Below are 22,142 nucleotides of genomic sequence, written 5' to 3'. Positions count from 1 at the left end.
CTTCCCAATTCCGCATTTAGTGACATCACAACAATAGCTTGAACTCAGCCACGGTGGCAGTATTTACACCATGGAAATTGGCAAATGGTACAAATTAGGATTCTTTTCCCCTAAAGAATTTATTATTAATTATTTACCACCATACTACTCCCCAAAAGTTCAAGTTGAGTGTGGGAAGGAGGACGGCAGGTGGTGGGGATTAGACTAGGACACTGTTATTCCATGCTTTTAATCCTTTTCTGAGGATATGTTTATTGATTTTATAGAGGGGGGGGGGAGAGAGAAACATTGATGTGAGAGAGAAACATTGATCAGTTGCCTCCTGCCCATGCCCTAACTGGGAATCGAACCTGCAACCCTTTGGTGTATGGGACAATGCTCCAACCAACTGAGCCACCTAGCCAGGGCTGTACTTTCATTTTTTAAAATACTATGTAGAAACTTGAACTAGAGCTCACTGAAATATTGATGACTATGTGTGGCTTTGGGGAGGGATAGGGGAATGTAGTGTAGGGCAACTTTAATGATTACAGAGACCGATGGTTAATGTGCCAATGTTGTTTTCTTTGTTCATAAACTTTATTTCAAAAACTTAAAAATTAATTTCACATTTTTAAGTAGTGTATGTGCATATTTCAGAAAGTCAAACAGCACTAAAACACTTGTAAGGAAAAATAGTATGCTGCCCTTTATCCCCTTCCAATTCCCATTCCTATTCCCCAGAAGCAAATACTTTTAGCTGTTTCTTCAGATAGAAATCTACATTTGAAACTGACATGTTGATCAGTACTGCTATTTCTTAAATAATTCTTTTGTATGGTAGTTGAGAATTCAGGTCTGTTATTATCCACCCCCCAAAACATGCTTCTCTTCCCCACCCTCTTCGCCCTCCCAAGATAGTTACAATGGTTTGGGGTCTCTGGTTGTTCAATGTTCACATTAAAATCATATAAGTAACATTTAGTGTAGAGTCAAGTTGGTTGTTTCATGGCTGTTTCCTCTGTTTTTAAACTTTATGTTTTATCTGCAGTTGATAGTTGCCTCTCTTTTCCTCATTAGCATAGTGTTCTTTGTACTATCTCTAATTCTTACTACACCCTCTAGGGATATTTTCAGTGCCCCCTTTCAATCCTGAAGACTCCAGTGGAGGGGGGATCTACCCACAGCGACACCCCCACCCTGTCAACCACAGATGAGAATAAGTCTACCAAGACATGATCTGCTTGGGGAGGAAAGGTGGCTGATCTCTCCAAGAAGGGCCAGGAGCCTGTTCCTCAGTGGGCTTTTATTAGGTTCAATTTGCATAGGAATACAGGTAAAACTCATCAGTCATTGTCAGGCAGTAAGGATCAAACAATAGATAACATACAAAGAACTATAAGGGCTTATTCTGAGTCAGGGTCAGATTGCTAAAGGGTCATGAAACTTTGGGGAAACAAACTCATTTTGTGCTTGGACCCTTATCACAAAATTGAGGACATTCTTAGCAAAGCAGGTTTCACAGGATTTTATGCATTCCTTCTTCGGCTTGATTACCCTGGGGAACAAACTGCTGGTTCCTGTCTAGGACTGTACTACTCTCCACCGTTGTTTCAGGCTTAAGTCAGGCAGGGGAAGTAAGGCAGCCAAGAGATTAGGAGACTTCTTGCAGACAGAATGAGGACTCAGGCTGTGTCAAAGCTGAGGGGCAAAGGTCCATCACCCCTTTTTCTATAGCCCCCAAGTACTTCCCTGAGGGCCCCTGCATGACTGTACTTGTCTTAGGGCATCCCTCCCTTGAGGAATCTTACCTGTCATTGGCTAACCAGTCATCTGCCCTGGGCCAAGCAGGGTGAAGTAAAAGGGGCAGAGGCAGGGCCCCTGACAGGGAGATAAGCTTTGTCTCCTTAGTGGTTCACCGTCCCAAGGTCTCTTTACTCAGCCTTAGCCATCGGGGGTTAAAGCTTCTGAAACCAGGCAGGGTGGTTCCCAACACTCCAGTTCTTCAGTTCCACTTTTTTCCCTGAAAATTTCCTTCCTGGGGCCCACATCCTCCAGCTCTGGGCCTTTCCCTTGGTGTATTTAGACTTTTATTTTGGTGGAATATCCCTTCTAGTAGCTTCCTGAAGAAAAGAGTAAATGGGAAGAAAATTTTGAGTACTTTTTTGTCTGAAAAGTTACAAGCCTGCACTAAGCTTTAATTGACAGTTTGGCTGAGGAGAAAATTCTAGTATGACAATCATTCTTCTTCAGAATTTTGAAGACGTTGCTCTATTGTCTTCTGGCCTCCAGTACAGCAGTTGGAAAATCCAATGTTGTTTTATTCCCAATGCTTTGCAAGTGACCTGTTTTCATTCTTTGGAAAGTTTAGGACCTTCTCTTTACCTATAGAATTTATTTCTGAAATTCCACAATGCCATCTCCTTTAAAATTCATTATTCTAGGCTCCTTGTGATTCTTTTCAGTCTGAATACTCCTGTCTTTCAATTCTGGCAAATTTTCTCAGACTGTTTATTTGATAATTTCTTCTCATTCCAAAATTCCTTTTAGTTAAATATTTGACATCTTAGATTAACACTCATATTTTCTTTCTTTTTTTTTTTTTTCTCTCTCTTCTAATCCTTGACTTTGACCTGCTGGTTGAGTTTGCAGGAACTTTCCTAAAGTTTATTTTCAACACATCTATTGTGTTTTAAACTTCAGCTGGCATAATTTTAATTTCTGTGAGCTCTTTGATTGCTTCTTTTATTTATTTATTTTTAAAATAGAATCCTCTTCCTGTTTTGTGAATACAGGATCATCTCATCCCTCTGCATCCCGGAAGGCAAGGAGGTGAAGGAGGCTGGGGTCCCAAAATTCTCTGCCGACTTTCACTAAGTTCCCTGCTTTTGGCCTCACCTGCTCCCACTTCCCACTGTTCGTTAGCTAGCGTTCCCTGTTTTGGAGTCACTGTAACTCAGTTTCCCTGTTTTGCGTTCCCTGTTTTGGAATCACTGTAACTCAGTTTCTCCACAAGGTTGATTAACTATCTGTATCTGGTGGGGACACAGGTGAGGGCAGGAAGGGTCCCCTCAAAGTGCGGGGAAGGCCTGGGGGTTCACAGCTTTGAGGACAGACTGTCCGTCAACCCCTGTGTCTAGCCCTATGGTTAGCCCTTTTTTTCTGTGGTACCTGGTCCCTCCAAGTCCCAAGCTTTGCTGGTGTCCCTGGAGTGACGGCCTGGCTCCTTAAACACACTTTCTTCAAGCATCAAAGGGATGGCTTCCTCCTCTCTGCTGGGTCAGTTACTAAAACTACTTATTTCCCATCCAGAAACATGCTGCTGTTCTCCCTCTGGCACTGTCCTCTCTGTGCTTTTGGTAACAACGCGAGGCACCACCCCTGCCTGCCCTGTGCTGCTGACCTGACACAGCTGTGGCTGCCGGGGTGTTCCTGGGGCAAGCGGCTTAACCGTCAGCCCTCCCCAGTCCAGCTCATTTCAGTATGTGTTTAGGGAGCACCTACAGGCCAGGCTCGGTGCCAGGGCCTGGGGGAGAGGGCAGGGAAGAAGCCAGAGGAGGGTCTTGCTTCGTGGACTCCCCAGAATCTAGGCAAGAACTGTGAAAACACATGATACCGAAGGAGAGTGGAGGAGGGAGGAACCCACCCAGATGAGGGGTTTCTGGAAGAGATTTCTCTCTGGAGACTGACGGTTGAGAAGAGGCTGGTGAGGAGGAGGCAGTGATAGGAACAGCCTACAAGGAAGCACAGAGAGCTCGAGGTCCCAGAGGAAGTGACCAGGATGTGCTCCACTGCAGCCCAGCGACATGAAGGGCAAGTACATGAGCAGATGCAGCACCTTGGCCAGATGTCCTTGTGCAGGGCTCTGGCGAGTGACGTGAAATGGTGCAGTTCTTGGCTAGGCAGGGTCCGACCTCAGGCATCTGTGCTGCCTGCTGAGTTGGGGGCAGCCGTGAGTAGGGAGGGCAGGCCGTGATCTCCTCATTCCTAGCTCCGTACTTCTCTCTGGCCCTGGGTCCCGAGGAGCCTTGGTGGCCTGACCTGACAGCCTCTCTTTAGGCCACATAAGTCCTCAGACCCTTGCAGTTCCTCTTAGACACATCAGGGCTGGGTCCAGCCTCCAAGCCCTTCCTGATCCTGTGTCCCCATCCTGTGTCTGCTCCTAGCCGGGTTCCTCTCTGGCCCATCCTGGCTGAAGGTGGCCTCTGGGACTCCTTCTAGCTTCCAGAGTTTGGGGAATAAGACCACGTTTCCCCTCTTTGCTTCCTTCAGTTGCCCATCCTGTTTCCTGGGCCTGCCCTATTTTCTGTCCTGAAAACCTCCATGTTCCTCAAGGGAGCTGGGAGGAGGCAAGGTAGGGGAGCTTCCCCTTCTGGCTTATGTCGGTGAGGCCTGCAGTGTCCGTCTGGTGGCTCAGTGGCCCAGAACTGTGAGTGTGAACCTGCCCTGTAGTAAACAGATCCTCCATCTCCCTCCCTCCCCATCCTCCTGGCTCCTCAGAGCCTTGGGGATTGGGCTGTGTGGCAGCTCTCACGCTGTTTCCTCCCTCCTGGGGCCTCAGTGTACAAAGCCACACCTGCCTCTGGCCTTTGTAGACACCAGAGCTGAGGAGACAGGTGATAGCGGTCCAGCTCAGGATTTGGGGAAGCCTAGGCAATCGAGAATTAAGGACAGTCCTTGTTCCTGGTCCAGACTGGTCCTGCTCAAAGGTCATTTCCATGTTCTTGATGAGCCCCAGGGCAGTTCCTCATCTTCTCCTGGACAGCAGCCCTGTCTGCTCCCAGGCTCTGGTCCTGCCCAGATGTCCTTTTGCTGGTGTGGGGGTCAGAAGCCCATACCTGTGCCTAATGCCCATGGACCTGTCCTGTTGTCAGTGATAGCACTGGGCACCTGTGTGCCGGTTTGTCCTGTGACCCACCCTCCCATCACAACATGTCACCAGTGGCGCACGCAAGTGGGTTGACAGTTTGTTCGCCCCGATGGCCTCGGTTTGGTCTTCTACGAGCTGGGCCTGGTATCTCCTCCCGAGACTGCAAATGTGTTAAAAGGTTGCTACACCAATGAATAGCTAGATCGAAGGATAAAATAAAAATAAGTATAATTTTCCCTTCAGGCTGAATAGGTAAAAATTCGATGTGCTAGGAACCATGGTAAGGACTGAAGCCATCAATTGAACAACAAAGCCATAGATGAGGGCAAACACCTGAGTGTAGGCCGTGAAGTTTCTGGGTGCTGATTCTGCCTGTGCACTTCTCGTGCGGGAGTGGTTTGGCACGGGCAGAGACAGTCGGGGTTAAATACGGAAGGCCCCTCCCCCATGGCAATGAGCCCCGCCACTGCGTGCTTGCCCAGTGCTAGGCTCTAGCACTTTACATGTGTTACCTTAGTCTTCACAGAAACTCTATTTGGTAGGTATCTACCTATGTTAACACAGTTTTACAGGTAAGAAAACCAAGGCTCAGAGAGGTTAAATTACTTACCTAAGGTCGCAGAGCTCGTATGTGGTGGGACCGGGGCCTGACACTGGACCTGTAAGATCCAACACCTGCCTGTCTCCCACTGTCTGAAGGTGGCTTTGGAAGGGAGGGGGACACTCTGTGGAGCAGAATGACATACACAGGCACGAAGCGGGTTCTGGTCAGAGGAGCTTGCAAAGGTCTTGCAGCCCCAGTTAAACCTGTGTGGTTAACATGGTCAATCCAGGCCACGGGCACCTGCTGATGGCTCAGTATGTAAGAGGCAGGTGGGCACCGAGGGGGAGGTTGACACATGCCACGATTCCTGCCCTCGCACAGCCAGCTCTCAGCGCAGGGGAGGCCACCATGCAAGTGCATGGTTAGGGGCCAGGCTGGTGGCTGGGCTGCATGGAGCTAATGCTAAGGTAGGTAGGAGTTCATCGGTGAGAGAATCCTGAGAACACAGGCGATGAAGAAAGGCTTCGTGGAGGGCAGTACAAGTGGACCCTGAAGGGTAGATCAAATGGAGAATGGAGAGAGGGACCCAAGGCAGTGGGACGACATTCCCTGCAAGTCACAGACGAAATCCTAGAAGTAGAGGAGAGATAGAGAGAGAGACAGAGAAAGAGAGATTGGAGAGGGAGGACTAGGGAGAGGGGATGAGATTAGGGAGAGATAATTGGAGAAAGTTGGGAAGTTACAGCACAGATTGTGAAAGTGTGTTGTGTGGGGCAAGAGGAAGCCGCTGGAAACTCTTGAGCAAGGGAGAGGCATGAAAGTGCTGTGGTGGAATCGTTCTGGTGGGGTGCCTGGTGAATGGGGGAGGGGGAGGTGCTGTTAAGGAAGCCAGCTTGGAAGCTACTGGAGTGGTCAGCGGTGAGGTGAGCTGGTCTCTGGGAGCCACTGCAGGCTTCTTCCTGGTGGTTCTTATACATCATTCCACGTTCCTCAGAGTCTGGGAACTAGCCCGCCTTTATTAAAGTGCTTACTCTGCACCCAGCAAAACACATCAACTGCTCAGAGGCCCTGTGTGGGGTGGACTTCTGCCTGCAGCCTACCAAGGAAAAGGACAGCTGGGTGTAAGAGATCCTGCAAGGCTCCTCTGGCAGAGAGGAAATGGGGTCAGCTGCATTTGGGCTTTGCTGAAAATAGCAGAGAAAATAACTGAGTTAGAAATATTGCACCCCAAATTTTCTCTGGTTGTTAGTAGGTTTGTCAGAAGCTGATTAAAAGGAAGGTTTGGCTGACCCCTAGCCTCAAGCTTCTGGGATCCTGATCAGCCCTGCCCTCCTGGGCTGGCCCGGGTTGGCCCATGTAGTTAGCACAGAGCAGGCAAGTGGTCAGTATTAGTTGAAGCATTTGTATGGTGTGCTAGATGTTGTGCTGGATGCAGTAGCCGCATCTCTGGGCTGGGTCACTTCAGCAGCCTCCTGAGTGCTCTCCCCATTCTCCCTGGCCCCTCTCACCGGGCCCAGTATGGCAGTCAGAGCGGACTGTGGCAACATCCATTATGTTGTTTGTTCCTCTGCTCCAGGGTTTCTCAGCCTCGGCATGACTGGCATTTGGGGCTGGATGACTCTTGTTATGGGGCTGTCCAGTGTGCTGCAGGATGTTTAGAAGCATCTCTGGTCTCTACCCACTAGATGCCAGTAGCATGCCCTCCTGATTCATGACAACCAAACCTTGCTAGATGTTCCCTGGTTGCAAAACCGCCCCCCTGTTAAGAACCACTGCTCTAGCAGAAACTCTGTAGTGCCCCTCTTTCTACTCCCAGTGAAAGGTACGGTCTTTGACACGGCCTGCAAAGCCCCCATTTCTCTCTTATCTCCCACCTGCTACTACTTAGTCTGCAGCAGTCACACTGGCCTCCCTGCTGTCTCTCACATGCGCCAGGCAGGCCCACTTCTGTCTCAGGGCCTTTGTACTAGCTGTCCCATCTGCCAGAACAATCTCCTACCAGATACCTGCTTGGCTCACTCACTACTTCAAGTATTTCCTCCAGTGTCACCACAGTGAAAACTGCCCTAACCTCCTTACTGCTGTCAGACACTAGACATCATCCTGTGTCTGACTCTGTTGGGGGAAAAAGTCAAGGGGACCAAAAGAAGTCACCACGAGGGCCAGAGGCAGGACAAGACATGGAATCTGAGGGGGCAGGGTGAGTGGGGGATACAGGTGCTAGAGGTGTTTTGCCAGGGGCATGCAGGGAAGGCAGCCCCAGTGTCCCCCCAGCCCTCCTCCACCCCGGCACCAGCCTGGCCTTTCTTTTCATCCCTCCTCCCCGTGTCAGAAGCTGTGGCCCAGGCCATGGCATCACCTGCCTGTGTCCCCTTCGTGTCCCCATCCTTCACCTTCTCATTCTGCGTGCACCCCATTACGATATATTCTCGAAAAAACCTTTCCCCACCGCCAGCACACACACTCCCTGTCTACTTCCCCACCCGTCCCGAACACTCACCCTTCTCACCTACCAGAGAATTCACTTAGTTATTTTTATTGCTGCTGTGTGTTGGCACTTGCATGTCAGCCCTACGAAAGCAGTTTTGCTCTTTTTTGTTTCCCGGTGTAGCCTTCATGCCTAGATCACTGCCTGGCACATAATAGGTGCTCAGTAAGTACTTGTTAAACAAATGAGTTTTCTTTACTATTTATAATAACCTTAAAAATAAGTATTCGTATCCCCATATTACAAATGAGGAAGTGGAGGCCCCAAAAGATTAAGTTGACCCAAATTGCATGGCCAGCAAGCGGGAGAGCTGGAATTCAAGTCCTGGTTCGACTCCAGGTCCATGTCTCCATTAGAGAGAAGCTGCCCATGCAGAGCACGCATGACTGCCGTGTGCGCTCCGTTGCAGGGCCAGGGGACCGTGCCTTCTCCTTCCATGTGTCTGTACAGTTGGGGGGGAACTTCACCCCACGTACACTTGCCTGTGTACACATTACCTGGGAGTAACCATGACAACAACATTAATGGTAAGGAATAATGGGATTGGCCCAAATGATAAATTAGGAAGATTTTTAAAATTTTATTTTATGGAAGCATCCTTTGCTTTACAGAAGGATCCCCTTCAGGCTCTGCTTAATTACCTTCTGGAGGCTGTTTTAAATAGGCTCTGTCTTTGCTGCCTTCAGAGGTTTGGAGAAGCAGCTTGGAAGGAGGCAGAGGGGAAGGGGAGCAAGCCAAACTGGGGGTGGAGCCTGGGAAGTTAACTCCTCCGCCTGGGGTCTGGGGCCTGGGCTCTGGGGGTATGCCCTGCTCTGCCCCTAGAAGGCAGGGCTTGTGTGGCGCCCACCCTCTGCCCCTCCCTTGGTCTCTACTCTGGGGTTCTTCTAATAGGTTCAGATGGCAGCTCAGCTGAGACTCAGGCTGTTACTGGAATCAGCAAACTCCTGCATTGTTCCAGCAACCTTTCACCAACACCGCTTCCCCCACACCCTGTCTGCCCTCATTCTCCAAGTTAAAAATCACACAAAGTCCAAGGTCTCATACCCACACTGGCTTGTTGCTGCAGTCCTTCAGTTCCAAGAGGTCAGGGCTGTACATTTTTATGTTCAGCCAGGGACACACAGGGAAATGGGCTGAGCCCAAAGGAGACTGGTCATGCTGAGGAATTAAAGTGGAGCTGCTTCAGCCGGCTGCCAAGAAGACGCCGGGGGCTCACTGTCCTAGATTCTCAGTGTGGATGGACCGTCTACTGCATCTCTTTTGGACTCCCATAGAATGCTTTACATCCCATCTGTAACCTGTTTGCAGGACTGGCTCATGAAACTCTAAACTAGCAACTAGCCCTGGGCTTGTGGGCAATATCTGCTGCCATTTCTGCATCCAGTGTCCGACTTAGGAGTCCCGAGGGTCCCAGGGAAAAGCCCAGGCCTGGGAGTCAGACCCAAGTCCTTGTCGACCCTCTCCATACACTGGGCCTGGCGTCACCAGACAGGGAGGGGCCCTGGAGAGACTTGTTTCCACTCCCCCCCACCCTTTCCCTGCCTGATTAATTTAAAAATCAGTGTAAGTCTGAGGTGTGTGGTGGCTTGCACAGGAAGACCATGTAAGTTAGTGGCTGAATCAAGGCCAAAATTTGGGACCCTGGCTATTGTTGCTACAGTCTGGAGATGGGGTGAGCCTGCACAAGATCAGGTCATGGCCAGGAATTTTAGTTTAAAGTGGAGATGCCCCTCCTACCTCACCGCAAAACGTCCTGGGGGGAGCATTGCCAAATGTCATGAGAAGAGCCTCAAACACTACCTGAGCTTTCATTCTTTCTTCTGCCTCTGGAAAGGCTTCCCTGATACCATGGGAAGCAGTTTCCTATGTGTTATCTTAGTTAGGGTTGTACCAACTGCTGTAACAAAAAGATCCCAGGGTGCACCAGCTCAGATAACATAGAAGTTTATTTCTCACCCATGTCACAGTTCAAGTTTCAGGTGGGCAGGTGGTTCTGCTCCACAGGACCATTCAGGGACTCAGGATCCTTCCATCATGTTTCTCTACCATCTCCTTGTGTTGTCCTCTGCAGGATGAAGGCTGAGCTGCAGTACCTGCCCACTACTGTTCTATTACCTGGCTCTGGCTCTGGCTCATGGGAAGGGAACAGAAAGCACGAAATGGGAGGCCCTCGCCAGAGAAAGGCACATCTCACTTCCCATCCCCCTGCCACTGGGGTCTCAGTCACATGGTTAAGCCTAACTGCAAAGGAAGCTGGGAGTTGTAGTACAGCAGGTCAGCCACCTGCTCTGCAGAGGAGGCTGGGAAATGTAGTGCAGCAGGTTGGCTACCTGCCCACTACTGTTCTATTCCTATGGAAGAAGGGGACATAGGTTTTGTTGGACATTTGACAGTTTGTGCCATAGAGGTGAAAAAAGAATGTAGAAGCTGTGCAGCCTATATCTATTTTTTTCATGGTTACTCTTGATTTTTTAGGCAATTCTTTTTGAATAGGGAACATATGAACGATCTACAGAATTTAAAAGATATAAAAAAAAGGTAGAGAATAAAAAACAAGTTTCTCTTTCCCTGTTCCCCAATTGTCCACTGCTTCCCTCTGGAGTAAGCATTAATTTTTCCTTTGTCCTGCCAGATTTATCTGAACATGTTTATCCTTTTCCTTTAAGTACTTGTGCTAAAATAATGATAACTCCACATTAATTCCCTGGAGCATGGTTGTAACAGGAAAAGATGGGACAGTCACAAAGGACAAATATTGTGTGATTCCACTTACATGAAATATCCTGAGTGGTCAAGTTCACAGAGACGGAAAGAGCGGTGGTTGGCAGGAGCCGCGAGGGAGGGGGAGGGAGTTCTCACTGAGTACGGACTTCAGTTGGGCAAGATGGAAAGGTTCTGGGCTGGAGCTGGTGATGGCTGTACAACGATGTGAATGTACTTGATGCCATAGAACTGCCGCTTAAAAATGGTTAAAATGGTACACTTTATGTCATGTATAAAAAAGATGGGAAATAGCCTAGAAGTCCACTAATAGGGCATAGTTTACAATATACAATATATCCATTTGAGGTTTCTATTAGGAAGAACAAGGTGCTCTCTGTGTGATGATGCGGAAAGGCCGCCAAAATATTTTAGATGCCCAAAGGGACAGAATGGTGTGCTAGCCTTAGAGACGGGGCATGTGGTGGTTAAGAGGTGGGGGTTCTGTACCAGACTGCTTGAGTTCAAATCCCAGTGCTTTTGTGGGAAAGTACTCAGCAAAATAGAAAAGCATGGAGTTATCTATCATGTGAGGCTGTACTATTGCTTCTTATCTGTGACACTAGCCTGCCGGGGCCGTTCGCGGTATCACTGACAAGGTGTCACCCCGTGGTATCTGTTCCTCAGACATGTGACGGGAATGTGTCTGTGAGCCCTGGGTTCCTGACCTTGCCTGCTGAGAGCCCTGCTAAACTCCTGCCTTTGCTGATAAGCCAGCATCTGTCTGACTCTCTGTTGCTGCCCCCTGGCTGGGGGCAGAGGAGGCAGTCTTTGAACCCGAGGGACACAGATGCACATGGGTCACGAGGGCTGCTCAGCCAGACTTCGGCGGGAGAGCAGGAACAGGTGCCAGCGGGGAGCGTCTGCGTCCTCAGGGTGCTGCCAGCCAGTTCTCTCCTTCCTCTCCTGCCCGGGGCCTGGCAGGCACCCAGCCGGAACAGACATCCATCTCCTCCCCCTGGGTGCCCCGGGAGAGCAGGGAGGACATGAGCCCAGAGGGCAGGAAACCTGCGTGCCATGTCCATCCTGCCACCAGGCCCCTGACACCCTGGCTGAGTCACTTGGTCTCTCTGACATGAGTTACCTTGTGGGGAAATATCTACCCACCTCACATGCATGTTGTAGGAATAAGATAATGACATGAAGTGACTTTAAAAAATAATTAAGTCCATTAAAAATATTGGTTATTTGAATGATTGTCCCTCTGTTTTAGGCATTTATGGAGCACATCCTATGGGCCAAGTAGTTTAGATATGCATGTGTCATTTAAACCTCTGGACCAGTCGGGGTAAACTAAGTGCTGTCACAAACAATCCCCAGAGTCCAGGGGCTTATGCAGTGAGGTCTGTCTCTCACTCACGTCGGAGCCCAGTGAGACATCTCAGAGTCCCGGAGTCGCAGCTCAGGGGCTTGGCACATGCCATTGTCCGGGGACCCAGCTCCCTCCAGTTGGTGGCTTTACCGACGTCTAGGGCCTCCTCCTCCTCCTCCCCTGGATTCTCCATGGGAGGCCAACATCACTGTCTCCCACAGTGCATTAGCCAGCACTTGGTCATGTGGGTGGCCCCCCGGCTGTGGGGGAAGCTGGGAGGTGTAGGCTTGGCTGTGTGCCCAAAGGGAAATGCAAACTGCCATGGAGCACCGAGCACCTGCCCTACCCTTGCACAGCCCATTTCACTGATGGAGAAACTGAGGCACTGTGGCCATGTAATTCACCCAGGGCCATACCTCCTATGAGTGATTTGAACACAGGCCTGCCTGGTTCTAACACCCCCTCTTTACACTGCCCTTTGGGGTCTTAGGCCACTGTTTTCCACCCAGGCTATTCATCAGAATCATGGGAAATTTTTTTAAAGAACTGTAAGAAGGAATCCTGATTGTTTTTAAAATTTTAATTTTAGAGTAGCTTTAGGTTTTCTGTGTGGCCAGCGCAGTGGGAAACGCTGGGGCACAGTACCGAAAGGCTCGCCCTTGAGATGGCACTCAGCCAGGGAGTGTGCTTCAGGGAGGCACTCTCTCAGCAAAGAAGGGTCAGCCTTTTATCTTTGTTTTTTAAACTTTATTTATTTATGTTTACAGAGAGGGGGAGGGAGGGAGAAAGAGAGGGAGAAAAACATCAATGTGTGGTTGCCTCTCATGTGCCCCCTAGTGGGGACCTGGCCCGCAACCCCGGCATGTGCCCTGACTGGGAATCGAACCAGCAACCCTTTGATTCGCAGGCTGGCTTTCAATCCACTGAGCCACACCAGCCAGGGCTTTTATCTTTTTTTTTTTTTTTTGACATCTTTGCTGTATGCTCTCACTTACCTCCTTTGGCTAACAGTGATCCTTCATTTGGTTTTTCTCATTTCAGTCCCTTCTGTTCCCCAATTATTATTTTTTTTAAATCTACTGCTTCCAATCTTCCTGGAATAGCAGACAATCAAATATGTTTGAAATGTATCTAAAATAAGAGTAATTAGGCTGTGAATTAAGGCTTGAGGGACTGTGCTGTGAGTAAAATGCATAAACTTTAATATATCAATTTTATAACTTCTATTTTTGCTACCCCGTAGCCTTCTGTAACTTAATTTATATTCCAGACAACAACAGTGCCATATAAATGAAGCATAACTGAACTCTTCTGTTATAAAACTAAGTGTCACCTGCTGGCCACATCTTCTCTCGCCTCACACCCTTCTCACTTCGTTAAAATGCACTGGCCCTTGGTTTGCCCACACTGGAAATTTTTCACTTAGCATATTTTCTTGATTCTAAAAGGTCTGTCACATTTTTAACATCTCTTAAATGGGATGAGTCTTTTTATTGATGTTGGTCTTGGCATTATATCATTGTTTTCTTACTTAGTGGCACATAAAAGTGTCTTAGGATTCATGATGTCTTAAGTTCCATGAAATACAGTATTTATATCATTTGAAGGAACTGACAGATTGTTCTGTCTCTCCAGCCTGTGCCACACACGCTTGTGCTGACGAGCGACGACTTTGCCACTCATTTGAAAGCAACTTTCTTCTCCCTGCAGCCTTCCTGGAAGAACAATAGGAATAATAACGCTCTCTACAGCAGTAGGCAGTTATAAAGCCCCTTCTGTGTACCCAGTGCTGCTCCAGGCACTTTTCATATATATTTTTTTTCCACAGTGTTAGCGGCACAGCTATTATCCCCATTTTATAGACGAGGAAATTGGGCCTCGGAGGCAGGAGTGGCGAAGCTGGGAATCCAGGCAGCCTGCCTTGCTCTGAAACGATCATGTTACACTGCCTCTAGTGATTCTGGCAGAAAGTTGAAGGATCTTCATTTAAATCAGGCTTCTTCTGCATAGTGGGGGGCGGGTTGGGTGGAGGGGGGCAAAGGGGAAAAAATTGGAGCAACCGTAACAGCAGAAACAATAAAAAAAAATCAGGCTTCTTACCTAATCCTGCATTAGATCAGCTAGGAAGCTTTAGAAAAATGCTGGAAGAATTCTATAAGTGATGTTATGGCAACCAGAGTTGAGAATCCTTTGTTTAAATAATCTGCATGTGATCCCCTAGCCCTGCAGTTCTGGGGTCCCTGATGCCACACCCTCAGGGTAGCTGCCAGACCTGGGGCAGCCAGACAGCCCGAGCCTCTGATGCCCTTGGGAGCTAGATCTCTTGGGTAGAAAAATGTGGCTTTGAGACCTTACATTGACACTACACTCGATCTTAGCCAAAGGCCGAGAAGCAATGAGAACTTACATTGATATGTACTTTAACTTATTTACTTTTTCTTTTCTTTTTTCTCTCTCCCTTCCTTCCAGCTGTGGAGCGCACAGAAAATCAAGCAGGTAATCTAGCTTTGGCTTATTTTCCTTCCCTTTCCCATGCTCTCCTGGACCTCGCTCCGGGAGCAGGGGGGATCCTCGGCTGCTGTGTGTCCAGTCTCTCCCTGCCCTCCGGTCCTGGCTGCCCCTCCCTTTCCTGCTCCCCCAGCACCCAGGGCCTGAGTTTCTGAAGACTGGAGCTCAGACCAGCTCACCTTTCCCTGGGTCCCTGACTCCTTCCCTGTGGCTCCTTCCACACAACCCTTGTTACATGCCTACTGTGTGCCAGGCACAGGGGTTCAGAGGGCCTGCAAGGTAAGCCCAGTCCCGTCCTCCCTGCACTCAGCTTTGAGCGTTAAAGGGTAAGTACTGTTGGGGTCCCAGTTTTGGTTTTCTCCTGCCTTGAATGGTAGGGAAGGACGGACCAGCCAGAAGGCAAGACACAGCCGCGTTCATCTCAGTCATCCTAGGGGAGCTCTCCTTTCCCGCCTCCATCCTTCCCCCCTCCGTGTCCCCGTCCCTGTCCCACCGTCACCTTGTGCTCTGTTCCTTGCTCTTGCCAGGCTATTCTACACCCGGATACCAATGAGAAGATCTTCATGCCCTTTAGAATGTCAGGTAAGCCCCTGGGACCTTCTGGTTCTGCCCAGCCAAGCCAGTCACTATGGTCACAGTTCCAGGAACATCTGGATGTGCCGGCCTGAGCGGGAGATGGAGACTGTTCACCCATGGCCACACTTGCATCTGCATTTTAACCTTGGCTCAATTGTACAACACTGGCCAGGCCTTGGAATCACCTATGGAGCTTTTTAAAAATGTGCCTTCTCTGCCTGAGCAGCTGGGGTGGAATGTTGTATACCACTCACCTCAAGAGTAACACCTGCTATGGGCAAACCCTACCTTCTGGGAGTCACTCCGCCCTACCTGTGCAGGCTGCACTCTCTCCTTCCACATCCGGCTCCCTGCTCAGCCCTTTTACGTGGTTAACCCCCAGACTAACTCCTTCATGTCTGATCCTGCTGTTAACCACTCCCTCCTCGTTGTCTACACTGTATTTCTCTTGCTGCACACACAGGGTTGGTGAATTCCCATTCTCCGAAGACCAGTGGGTGGGAGGTGGGGAATGGGAGAGTACGTATAAAAGCCCTGTCCCCGGGGAAGTCCCTGCCCTGTGGACACTAGGACAGTTTTGTGTGTATGAACCTAATAGCCTAGAAAGCACTTCTGCACACACACTGCCTGGGGCTGCTGTGGTTATCCTGCCTGCAGTTTTGAGGGGCCACAGGTCTTGCCTGGAGTCAGACTCACACCTGTGCTGATGCCTCCTCCCTGGGGTACCACCCCCGAGTTCCAGGGTGGGTGGGACGGCTGCTGGATACTGCCTTGGGAAGTCCTCAGGGAGCTGGAGAAAGGGTCTCTACCAGTGGGTGTTCTCAGTTGGGGAGGTCAGCCAGCATCCTCACCCCAGACAGCCCAACCTCATGGAGGTGAAAGAATGAGCAACCATGTGACTTCCTTGTGCAAACAGGGGCCATTGGTACCCAGTGATAACCTCACCTTGCTGTAAGTTTATGAGCATCTTACAGTGATGGCTGTGGGTGCTCCCCAGTCCCTGGACAAGGCCATAGCAGGCTCTCTTCTGAGCCTGGTTTCTCTTGTAGTTCTCCAGTCAAACTTTGGACCTGTCTCCAGAGGGCCATGGGTGGGAGAGTGGTGGCTCACGTGCATGCACAATTGTGCACCCTCAGTATGCAAACCTTTGCTTTACACATAACTCAGATAGCTAAGCGTGATTTGCTGCTATCCAGCTACCAGCTGCTATAAGTTAGAGGTTGGGGACAGGGGACTGCCCATGGACAGCAGTGAGGGTGGTGGAGGGAGCCTTGCCTTGGACTAGGGTCCATGAGCAGTGATGAAACAGTGCCCAGGGCCAGGCTGTGCTTTTCGCCAGCCAGCTTTGCTGAGGATGTCTAGTCAGGGCACTAGACATGGAAAGAGCTCCGGCACTTCGAGGTACACATCTCAGGTAGGTAGGGAATTCCCTTTCTAGAAATGGTCCTGATGCCAGGGAAGTAAGGGTGCACGCTCAGAAGACAAGCTGAGGGAAGAAGGAGGACATTCCGGGGCCTTCAGAGATGTTGCAGCGTGTGCAGTGAGTGTGGGCAGGGGCATCGTGCCTCGTGAAGGAAACGTGGAGTGGTGGTGCCCAGGCCGTGGGCAGCCCTGCCTTAAGGAATGCGCCTCGGGGTTTCGGAGCGAGTGAAAACTAGCTAAAGGGGAACAGAGAGGGAGGCTGGGGGACACAGGGGAGCCCTCTCTGCTGGGAAGGGGAGGGCTGAGCTGGGAAAATGTCTGGGGACAGAGGTGGGCCTCTCCCCTAACTGACCCGCCCCCCTCACTGGGGCCACTGCCAGACCACGCCCAGCAGCCCCCTGCGGGCTCTCAGTTGAGACATCCTCGGGGGCCAGTGCTTGGTGTCACAAGGCCTGACCCTTTCCTCTCTCCTCTCGCAGGTTACATTCCTTTTGGGACGCCAATTGTAAGTATTACCTTCAAAGGGTTTTTTATCCAAGAAACGTTTTAATGTATAACTTTACATCACTGCTCATAAGTATGTGACTGAGTTATTGATTTAGGATACAATCCTGGAAAGCAGTTACTGGATAAAATAGCATTCCTTTCTTTGTAATTTTCTTGATTTGTCCCGTCCAACTTCTTCTGTAGAAGGTGTGTCAGGCACACCCAGCACAACCTCCATGAGCCTTCATCCCTGCACATCCCAAGTATTGTCTCTGAGACGTGTTGGTTTGGTTCCAGGGGAGCCTTTGCCTCAGTCTGGGGAAGTCGGGAAGTAAGGGTGGTTTCTGAAAACTGAGGTTGGAAATTAACTCAAAGGATTCAGTCTTCTTTTTGTTTGGTTTTAAAATCAGGGTTCAGTGTGCTCTTGAATTTTTTAATATTGGAGTAAAACATGTACAGAGAGGTGCTTTCATCATAAATATAGGTGCAGCTTGTTGGGTTTTCACAGAGTGAGCTAGACCGAGAGCTTTCTCGGCAGCATCTCAGAAACCTCTCCGTCACTGCGCCCACTCCACAGGAAACCGCTTTCTGGACTTCCTCCATGGTATTATCATTGCACCTGCTTTGAACTTTATATAAATGGGATTGTCAGTATGTGCTTCTTCTGGCCTTTGGCTTCTTATACTCAAATCATTTGTGAGACTTGTCCATATTGTTATATGTGGTATTACCTTGTTTTTCATTGCTGCACATTATCCCATTGTTCTAACAATATTGACCTTTCTTTATCTATCCTACTCTTCGTGAAAATTTGGGTTGTTTAAAGTTTGGAGTTCACAGCAAACAGTGTTGCTTTGACATGATTGTGCAAGTCTTTTAGAGGATCCATATGTTCTCAGTTCTCTTGAATTGTATCTGTAAGGCTAACGAGATCAGAACTAAGTGCAGCATGCGATCCTAGAAGCAGGATCAGAGCAAGGTGTGTGTAGAATGGTACTGCGGTCTCTTATAAAGCTTAACATACACATACAGTGTGAGCCAGCACACCTACTTTTAGGTATTTGGTTCAAGAGAAATGAGTACACATGCCCACACAAAGATTGATACGTGGATGTTTATAGCAGCTCTCTTCACACTAGCCGACAGCCTGAGACAGACGAGGATGACCAACAAGTGTTAAGGCCACTGGTGAGAAACTGACTGGGAACGGAGTACATACCTAGTCTCAAAGTTTCCTGTGTATTTTATGTTTATCATTCTATCTCTGTTTAATCGTTGACATCCTCCTGTAACTAAGAGATTTCCCTTCTGCCTTTTCCTTTAATGTTTTTTAAAACTACCAGTATGGTCTTGTATATTGTTTGTATTCAGTGAGTAATAATTTACTTGTTGTTATTTGGTTTTATATACAAATTGTGCCAAGTTTGACCAATAGGAACCCTTCAAAGTGGTTTCTGTGTCTGTCACATGTCCTCCTTAACTTGGAGTACTTCAACACTTTTTAGCATAAGATACAGCTAATCCAGACTCATCTTGTAGTCTCTCAGCCCTAGTCCTGGGATTATCCCTTTCTTCAGAAAGCCCTGGTTCCTTCAGTGGGACTTAGAAACCAAAGTCTGGATTCTGGGTGTGCTCCTTGTTACCAGAGTGTCATTGCTGCAAGGCTATCTTAGCAGACAGAGCTAAAAGGTACAACTTTTTTAAAAATCATGAGTTTATACTAATACCTCTAAGTCCAATCCAACATCTCTGAGTTCCTTTCCTCCTTCATTCCATATTTATGTGTCCCTTCTCCCTGAGTGAGAATCCAACAGCAAGATATTTGTGCAGTCACTAAATCCAATATGTATAAATAAAAGACTTTCAGGATTGCTATGTTGCTACCACTCCCCCTGAAATGTATTAAGTAATGCCTAAGATTTCTTTGAAATTCTTTTTGTCTATTGAACATATCCTACCAAGAGTATACAATCAGAGAACCATGTTTAAAAATTGTTTGAATTTTTTTTTCTGTTGTGTTTATGTTATTTATTTGATAAATGGTTAAGTTTACTCGTTTCTGCTGTCATTCAATTTCAGTTGTTTCCCATTCTTATTGATTTACTTTTGGAAAAATGTAAAATATCAACATAGTTCAAAAGTCATAATAAAAGTTTCATTCCTCTCTCTGTCCCTTCTATCTCCTTTCCACCCATCCTCTGTAAGTAAATAATTTTATTCTTCCCATTTCTTTTGTAAAAATAAGCAAACTATATAATTCTTGAATCAAGGTACCTGCTGAGCTAAAGCTAGCCCCAACTATATAATTCTTTTGCAGTGTTTTGTTTTTTACTTAGGGATATATTCTAGAAATCATGGTATATCAGTTTATAGAGATCTTCTTCATTCTTTTATTTTTAATAGCTGCATAGTAGTCTACTATGTAAAAGCACTGTAATTTAATCAACTATTTCTTATGTATGGGCATTTAGGTAATTTCCAATATTTTGGCAGTATGAATAATACAAGAATGGATAATCCTGTGCATAGATAGATAGATAGATAGATATTGACACTAAATTCTTAGTTTCTATGGAGGACTAATTAAATCGATATTTCTGGCAACAGTGAGCAAGAAAAGAGAGAAGGTGCAAAGAAACAATATTAGCAAGAAAAAGTACAATAACTATGGACACAATAGAAATTTAAAAGATCAGAATGCATTGAAAAATCTGGGGCAATAAACTTGAAGACATAGAAGAAATGGACACATTTCTGGGAAAGTTTAGCTTAGCAAAAACTACCCAGCAGATGTAGTAAACGTCACAATCATTTAGGCACGTCGTGTGTGCATGTGTGTGTTTTTCCTTTGGCTAGAGTCCCTCTTTGAATAATATTCAGAGTGTGTGGGTAATGCACTTAGTGAGTCTTCGCATACCTGGAAGTGTCTTTTCCCCTCTCACACGTGAACAGTGGTTGGCCCGATTCCTTTTTCCTTTGTAGGTAACCTATCCCCCTCCCCTTAGGATCCTTTGGTGTTTTTTCTCTTTATCTTTGGAGTTCAGAAATACCCTCAGGATTAAAATTTTTTCTCTGTATATTTTATAAAATTATACAAGTAATACATGAATATGTTCTTGGAACTCAAAATTACCACCAAGAATTTTTTAAAGACTATTTTAAAAGATATGCAAGTAATATATGAATATGTTCTCTCAGCTCAAAATTGAAACAATACAAAAAAAAACCCCAACCAAAAGTTCCCCTGACAACAACCCTCACCCCCAAATCTTCTCGCCTCCATCTTCTTTATTGAAATAACTAGATTTGTGGGACTTGTGTCTAGGAATTACTTCTTGAATTTTATCAGTTCTTCTGTTTTTGTTTGATTCTGTTCTTTTGTTCTCTGTTTTCTAATTTATTCATTTTTGTTTTTATAATAGCATTTTGGCCTCTTTTATTTGTTTGTAGTAGGGTTTTTTTTTTCATCTACTGCTTAATTTATTTATTGTCATTCTTTCCTTCTAATAAAAAGTGCTTAAGGCTGTGAGTTTTCTCCTGAGTATATCTAATATCTGGCCATATCTAATATGTTATCACATACAGTGATCTATGTTTTTGTTTCTAAATAAGTTTAAAATTATGGTTTTAAATCCTCATTAATCAGAGGATTCAATCTTCTAGCTTTAATTAGATAGAACATATTTCAAATCTCAAGTGGATTTAAAAAAATATTCTTTTACTATTATTTTCTAGTTTGCCCTGTTTTCAGAGAGAGTGGCCTCTACAATTCTGGCTTTCTTTGATTATATCAGGGCCAGGACCATCTACATATGAAAAAGTTCAAAGTAACAGTGGCTTAAACAAATTGATTTATTTCTCTCTCATGCCAAAGAAGTTTGGAGATAGGCAGATCCCCACAGTTCTCTCAGGAACCCAGACTTCCGGTTTCTATACCATTCTAGTTCCGTTTTCTATCATCAAAATTACCTCATAGTCCAACATGGCTGTTGGCGTTCCAGCCGTCACGTCCACATTACAGGGAGGAGAAAGGTGGAATAAAAGGATATACCTTCTAGGTCAGCTCCCTTTAAGGAATCTTCTTCAAGGACTCACACCACAGTTCTGTTTATATTTCATATAGAATTTGGCTGGATGTATAGTCAATTCCCAATTGTAGGGATTCTATTAGTGAGAAAGAAGGGGAAATGGTTAATAGGTAGACAAACAGTAACCTGCCTTAATAATTTTTATAAATATTTCATTCACACTTGAAAAAAATACATCATTTAACAATAGCATCTCTTTGCCGAACCATAGGAGTTGAATTTGAGGTTCATTTCCTCATGAGAGGCCAGCTGGACCCTTACCGAGTCAGTGGCTGCCACCCTCTGGGATGAACTCGTGAGCCCAAGGGATGCCAGCACTGTCTCTGGTTCACAAGGTGTTACTGAGGCCACCCCATACTTTTTCACTCTCTCCTCTTTCTACCCGAGGCAGGTCCATCGTTTGGGGGTCTTTACAGCCTTGCAGGCATCCTGGGAACTTGGGTGCTGATCCACTCCCATGCTGCCAGGGGTTCACCGCTGAAGCAGATGCTGTGACCGTCCGGTCAGTGCCAGGGCCCTCCCAGTGCGGGACAGATGTCCCTCAGTGAGTGCACGGGCAGGCTCTGGTGCCTGGCCTCAGGCATCCTGCGTGGACACTCGGTTGAGGCGAACTGAGGGCATGGTCTGGGATGTCTCTCAGTGGGCTCTAGTGGCAGCCAAAAACAAAACGACAGTGCTCACCTGGCCCGCTCCCTAGCCCTATGTATTCATATTCAGGACTGGAACAGCTGGCCCAGAGGCCAGGTCCCGAGAGGAGCCATTGGACCAGGAGAACCTGTAGGCTTCCATCTTGGTACTGTGACTTAGACAGGACACGTGAGGTCTTATTGGTCCCACTCCCTCCCAGGTCACTGCCTTGCCTCATGCGGAAGGAGCACTGTGGCTTTCCTGGTGCTTCTCCCTGAGGCTTGGCTTGCACCAGCCACGTCAGCTCCTCGGAGGCCCCACTGCTGCCTGGTGGCACTGAGCCCCTCAGCAAATGCCTGGTCTGGTCAGGAGTCAAGGTCTTAGTCCCACCTTAGGGAAGCCCCTGGTGAGGTGGAATGGGTAAAAAATACAGACATGCAGAAGCCACTAAATGCTTACTGAAATAGAAATAGGGTGCCGAT

At 47.5% G+C, this 22,142-nt stretch overlaps 1 protein-coding gene across 3 annotated transcripts in view; it reads left to right on the top strand.

The window, feature by feature from the left end:
- SFXN5 (sideroflexin 5) overlaps positions 1-22,142 on the top strand; it is a 102,943-nt gene that overhangs the window by 18,170 nt on the left and 62,631 nt on the right. For all 3 annotated transcript variants that reach the window (XM_045827625.1, XM_045827624.1, XM_045827623.1), the window contains exons 4-6: positions 14,423-14,449; positions 14,989-15,043; positions 16,939-16,964. In XM_045827625.1, coding sequence (XP_045683581.1) covers positions 14,423-14,449; positions 14,989-15,043; positions 16,939-16,964 — 108 coding nt within the window. The remainder of the gene's footprint in view (positions 1-14,422; positions 14,450-14,988; positions 15,044-16,938; positions 16,965-22,142) is intronic.

Source organism: Phyllostomus hastatus, unplaced genomic scaffold, assembly GCF_019186645.2.
Source record: "Phyllostomus hastatus isolate PE091 unplaced genomic scaffold, TTU_PhHast_1.1 phas_scaffold_78, whole genome shotgun sequence".
NCBI classification, from domain to species: Eukaryota; Metazoa; Chordata; class Mammalia; order Chiroptera; family Phyllostomidae; genus Phyllostomus; species Phyllostomus hastatus.
The sequence above is the reverse complement of the archived record's forward strand: the minus strand, read 5'-3'. Positions and strand labels throughout refer to the sequence as shown.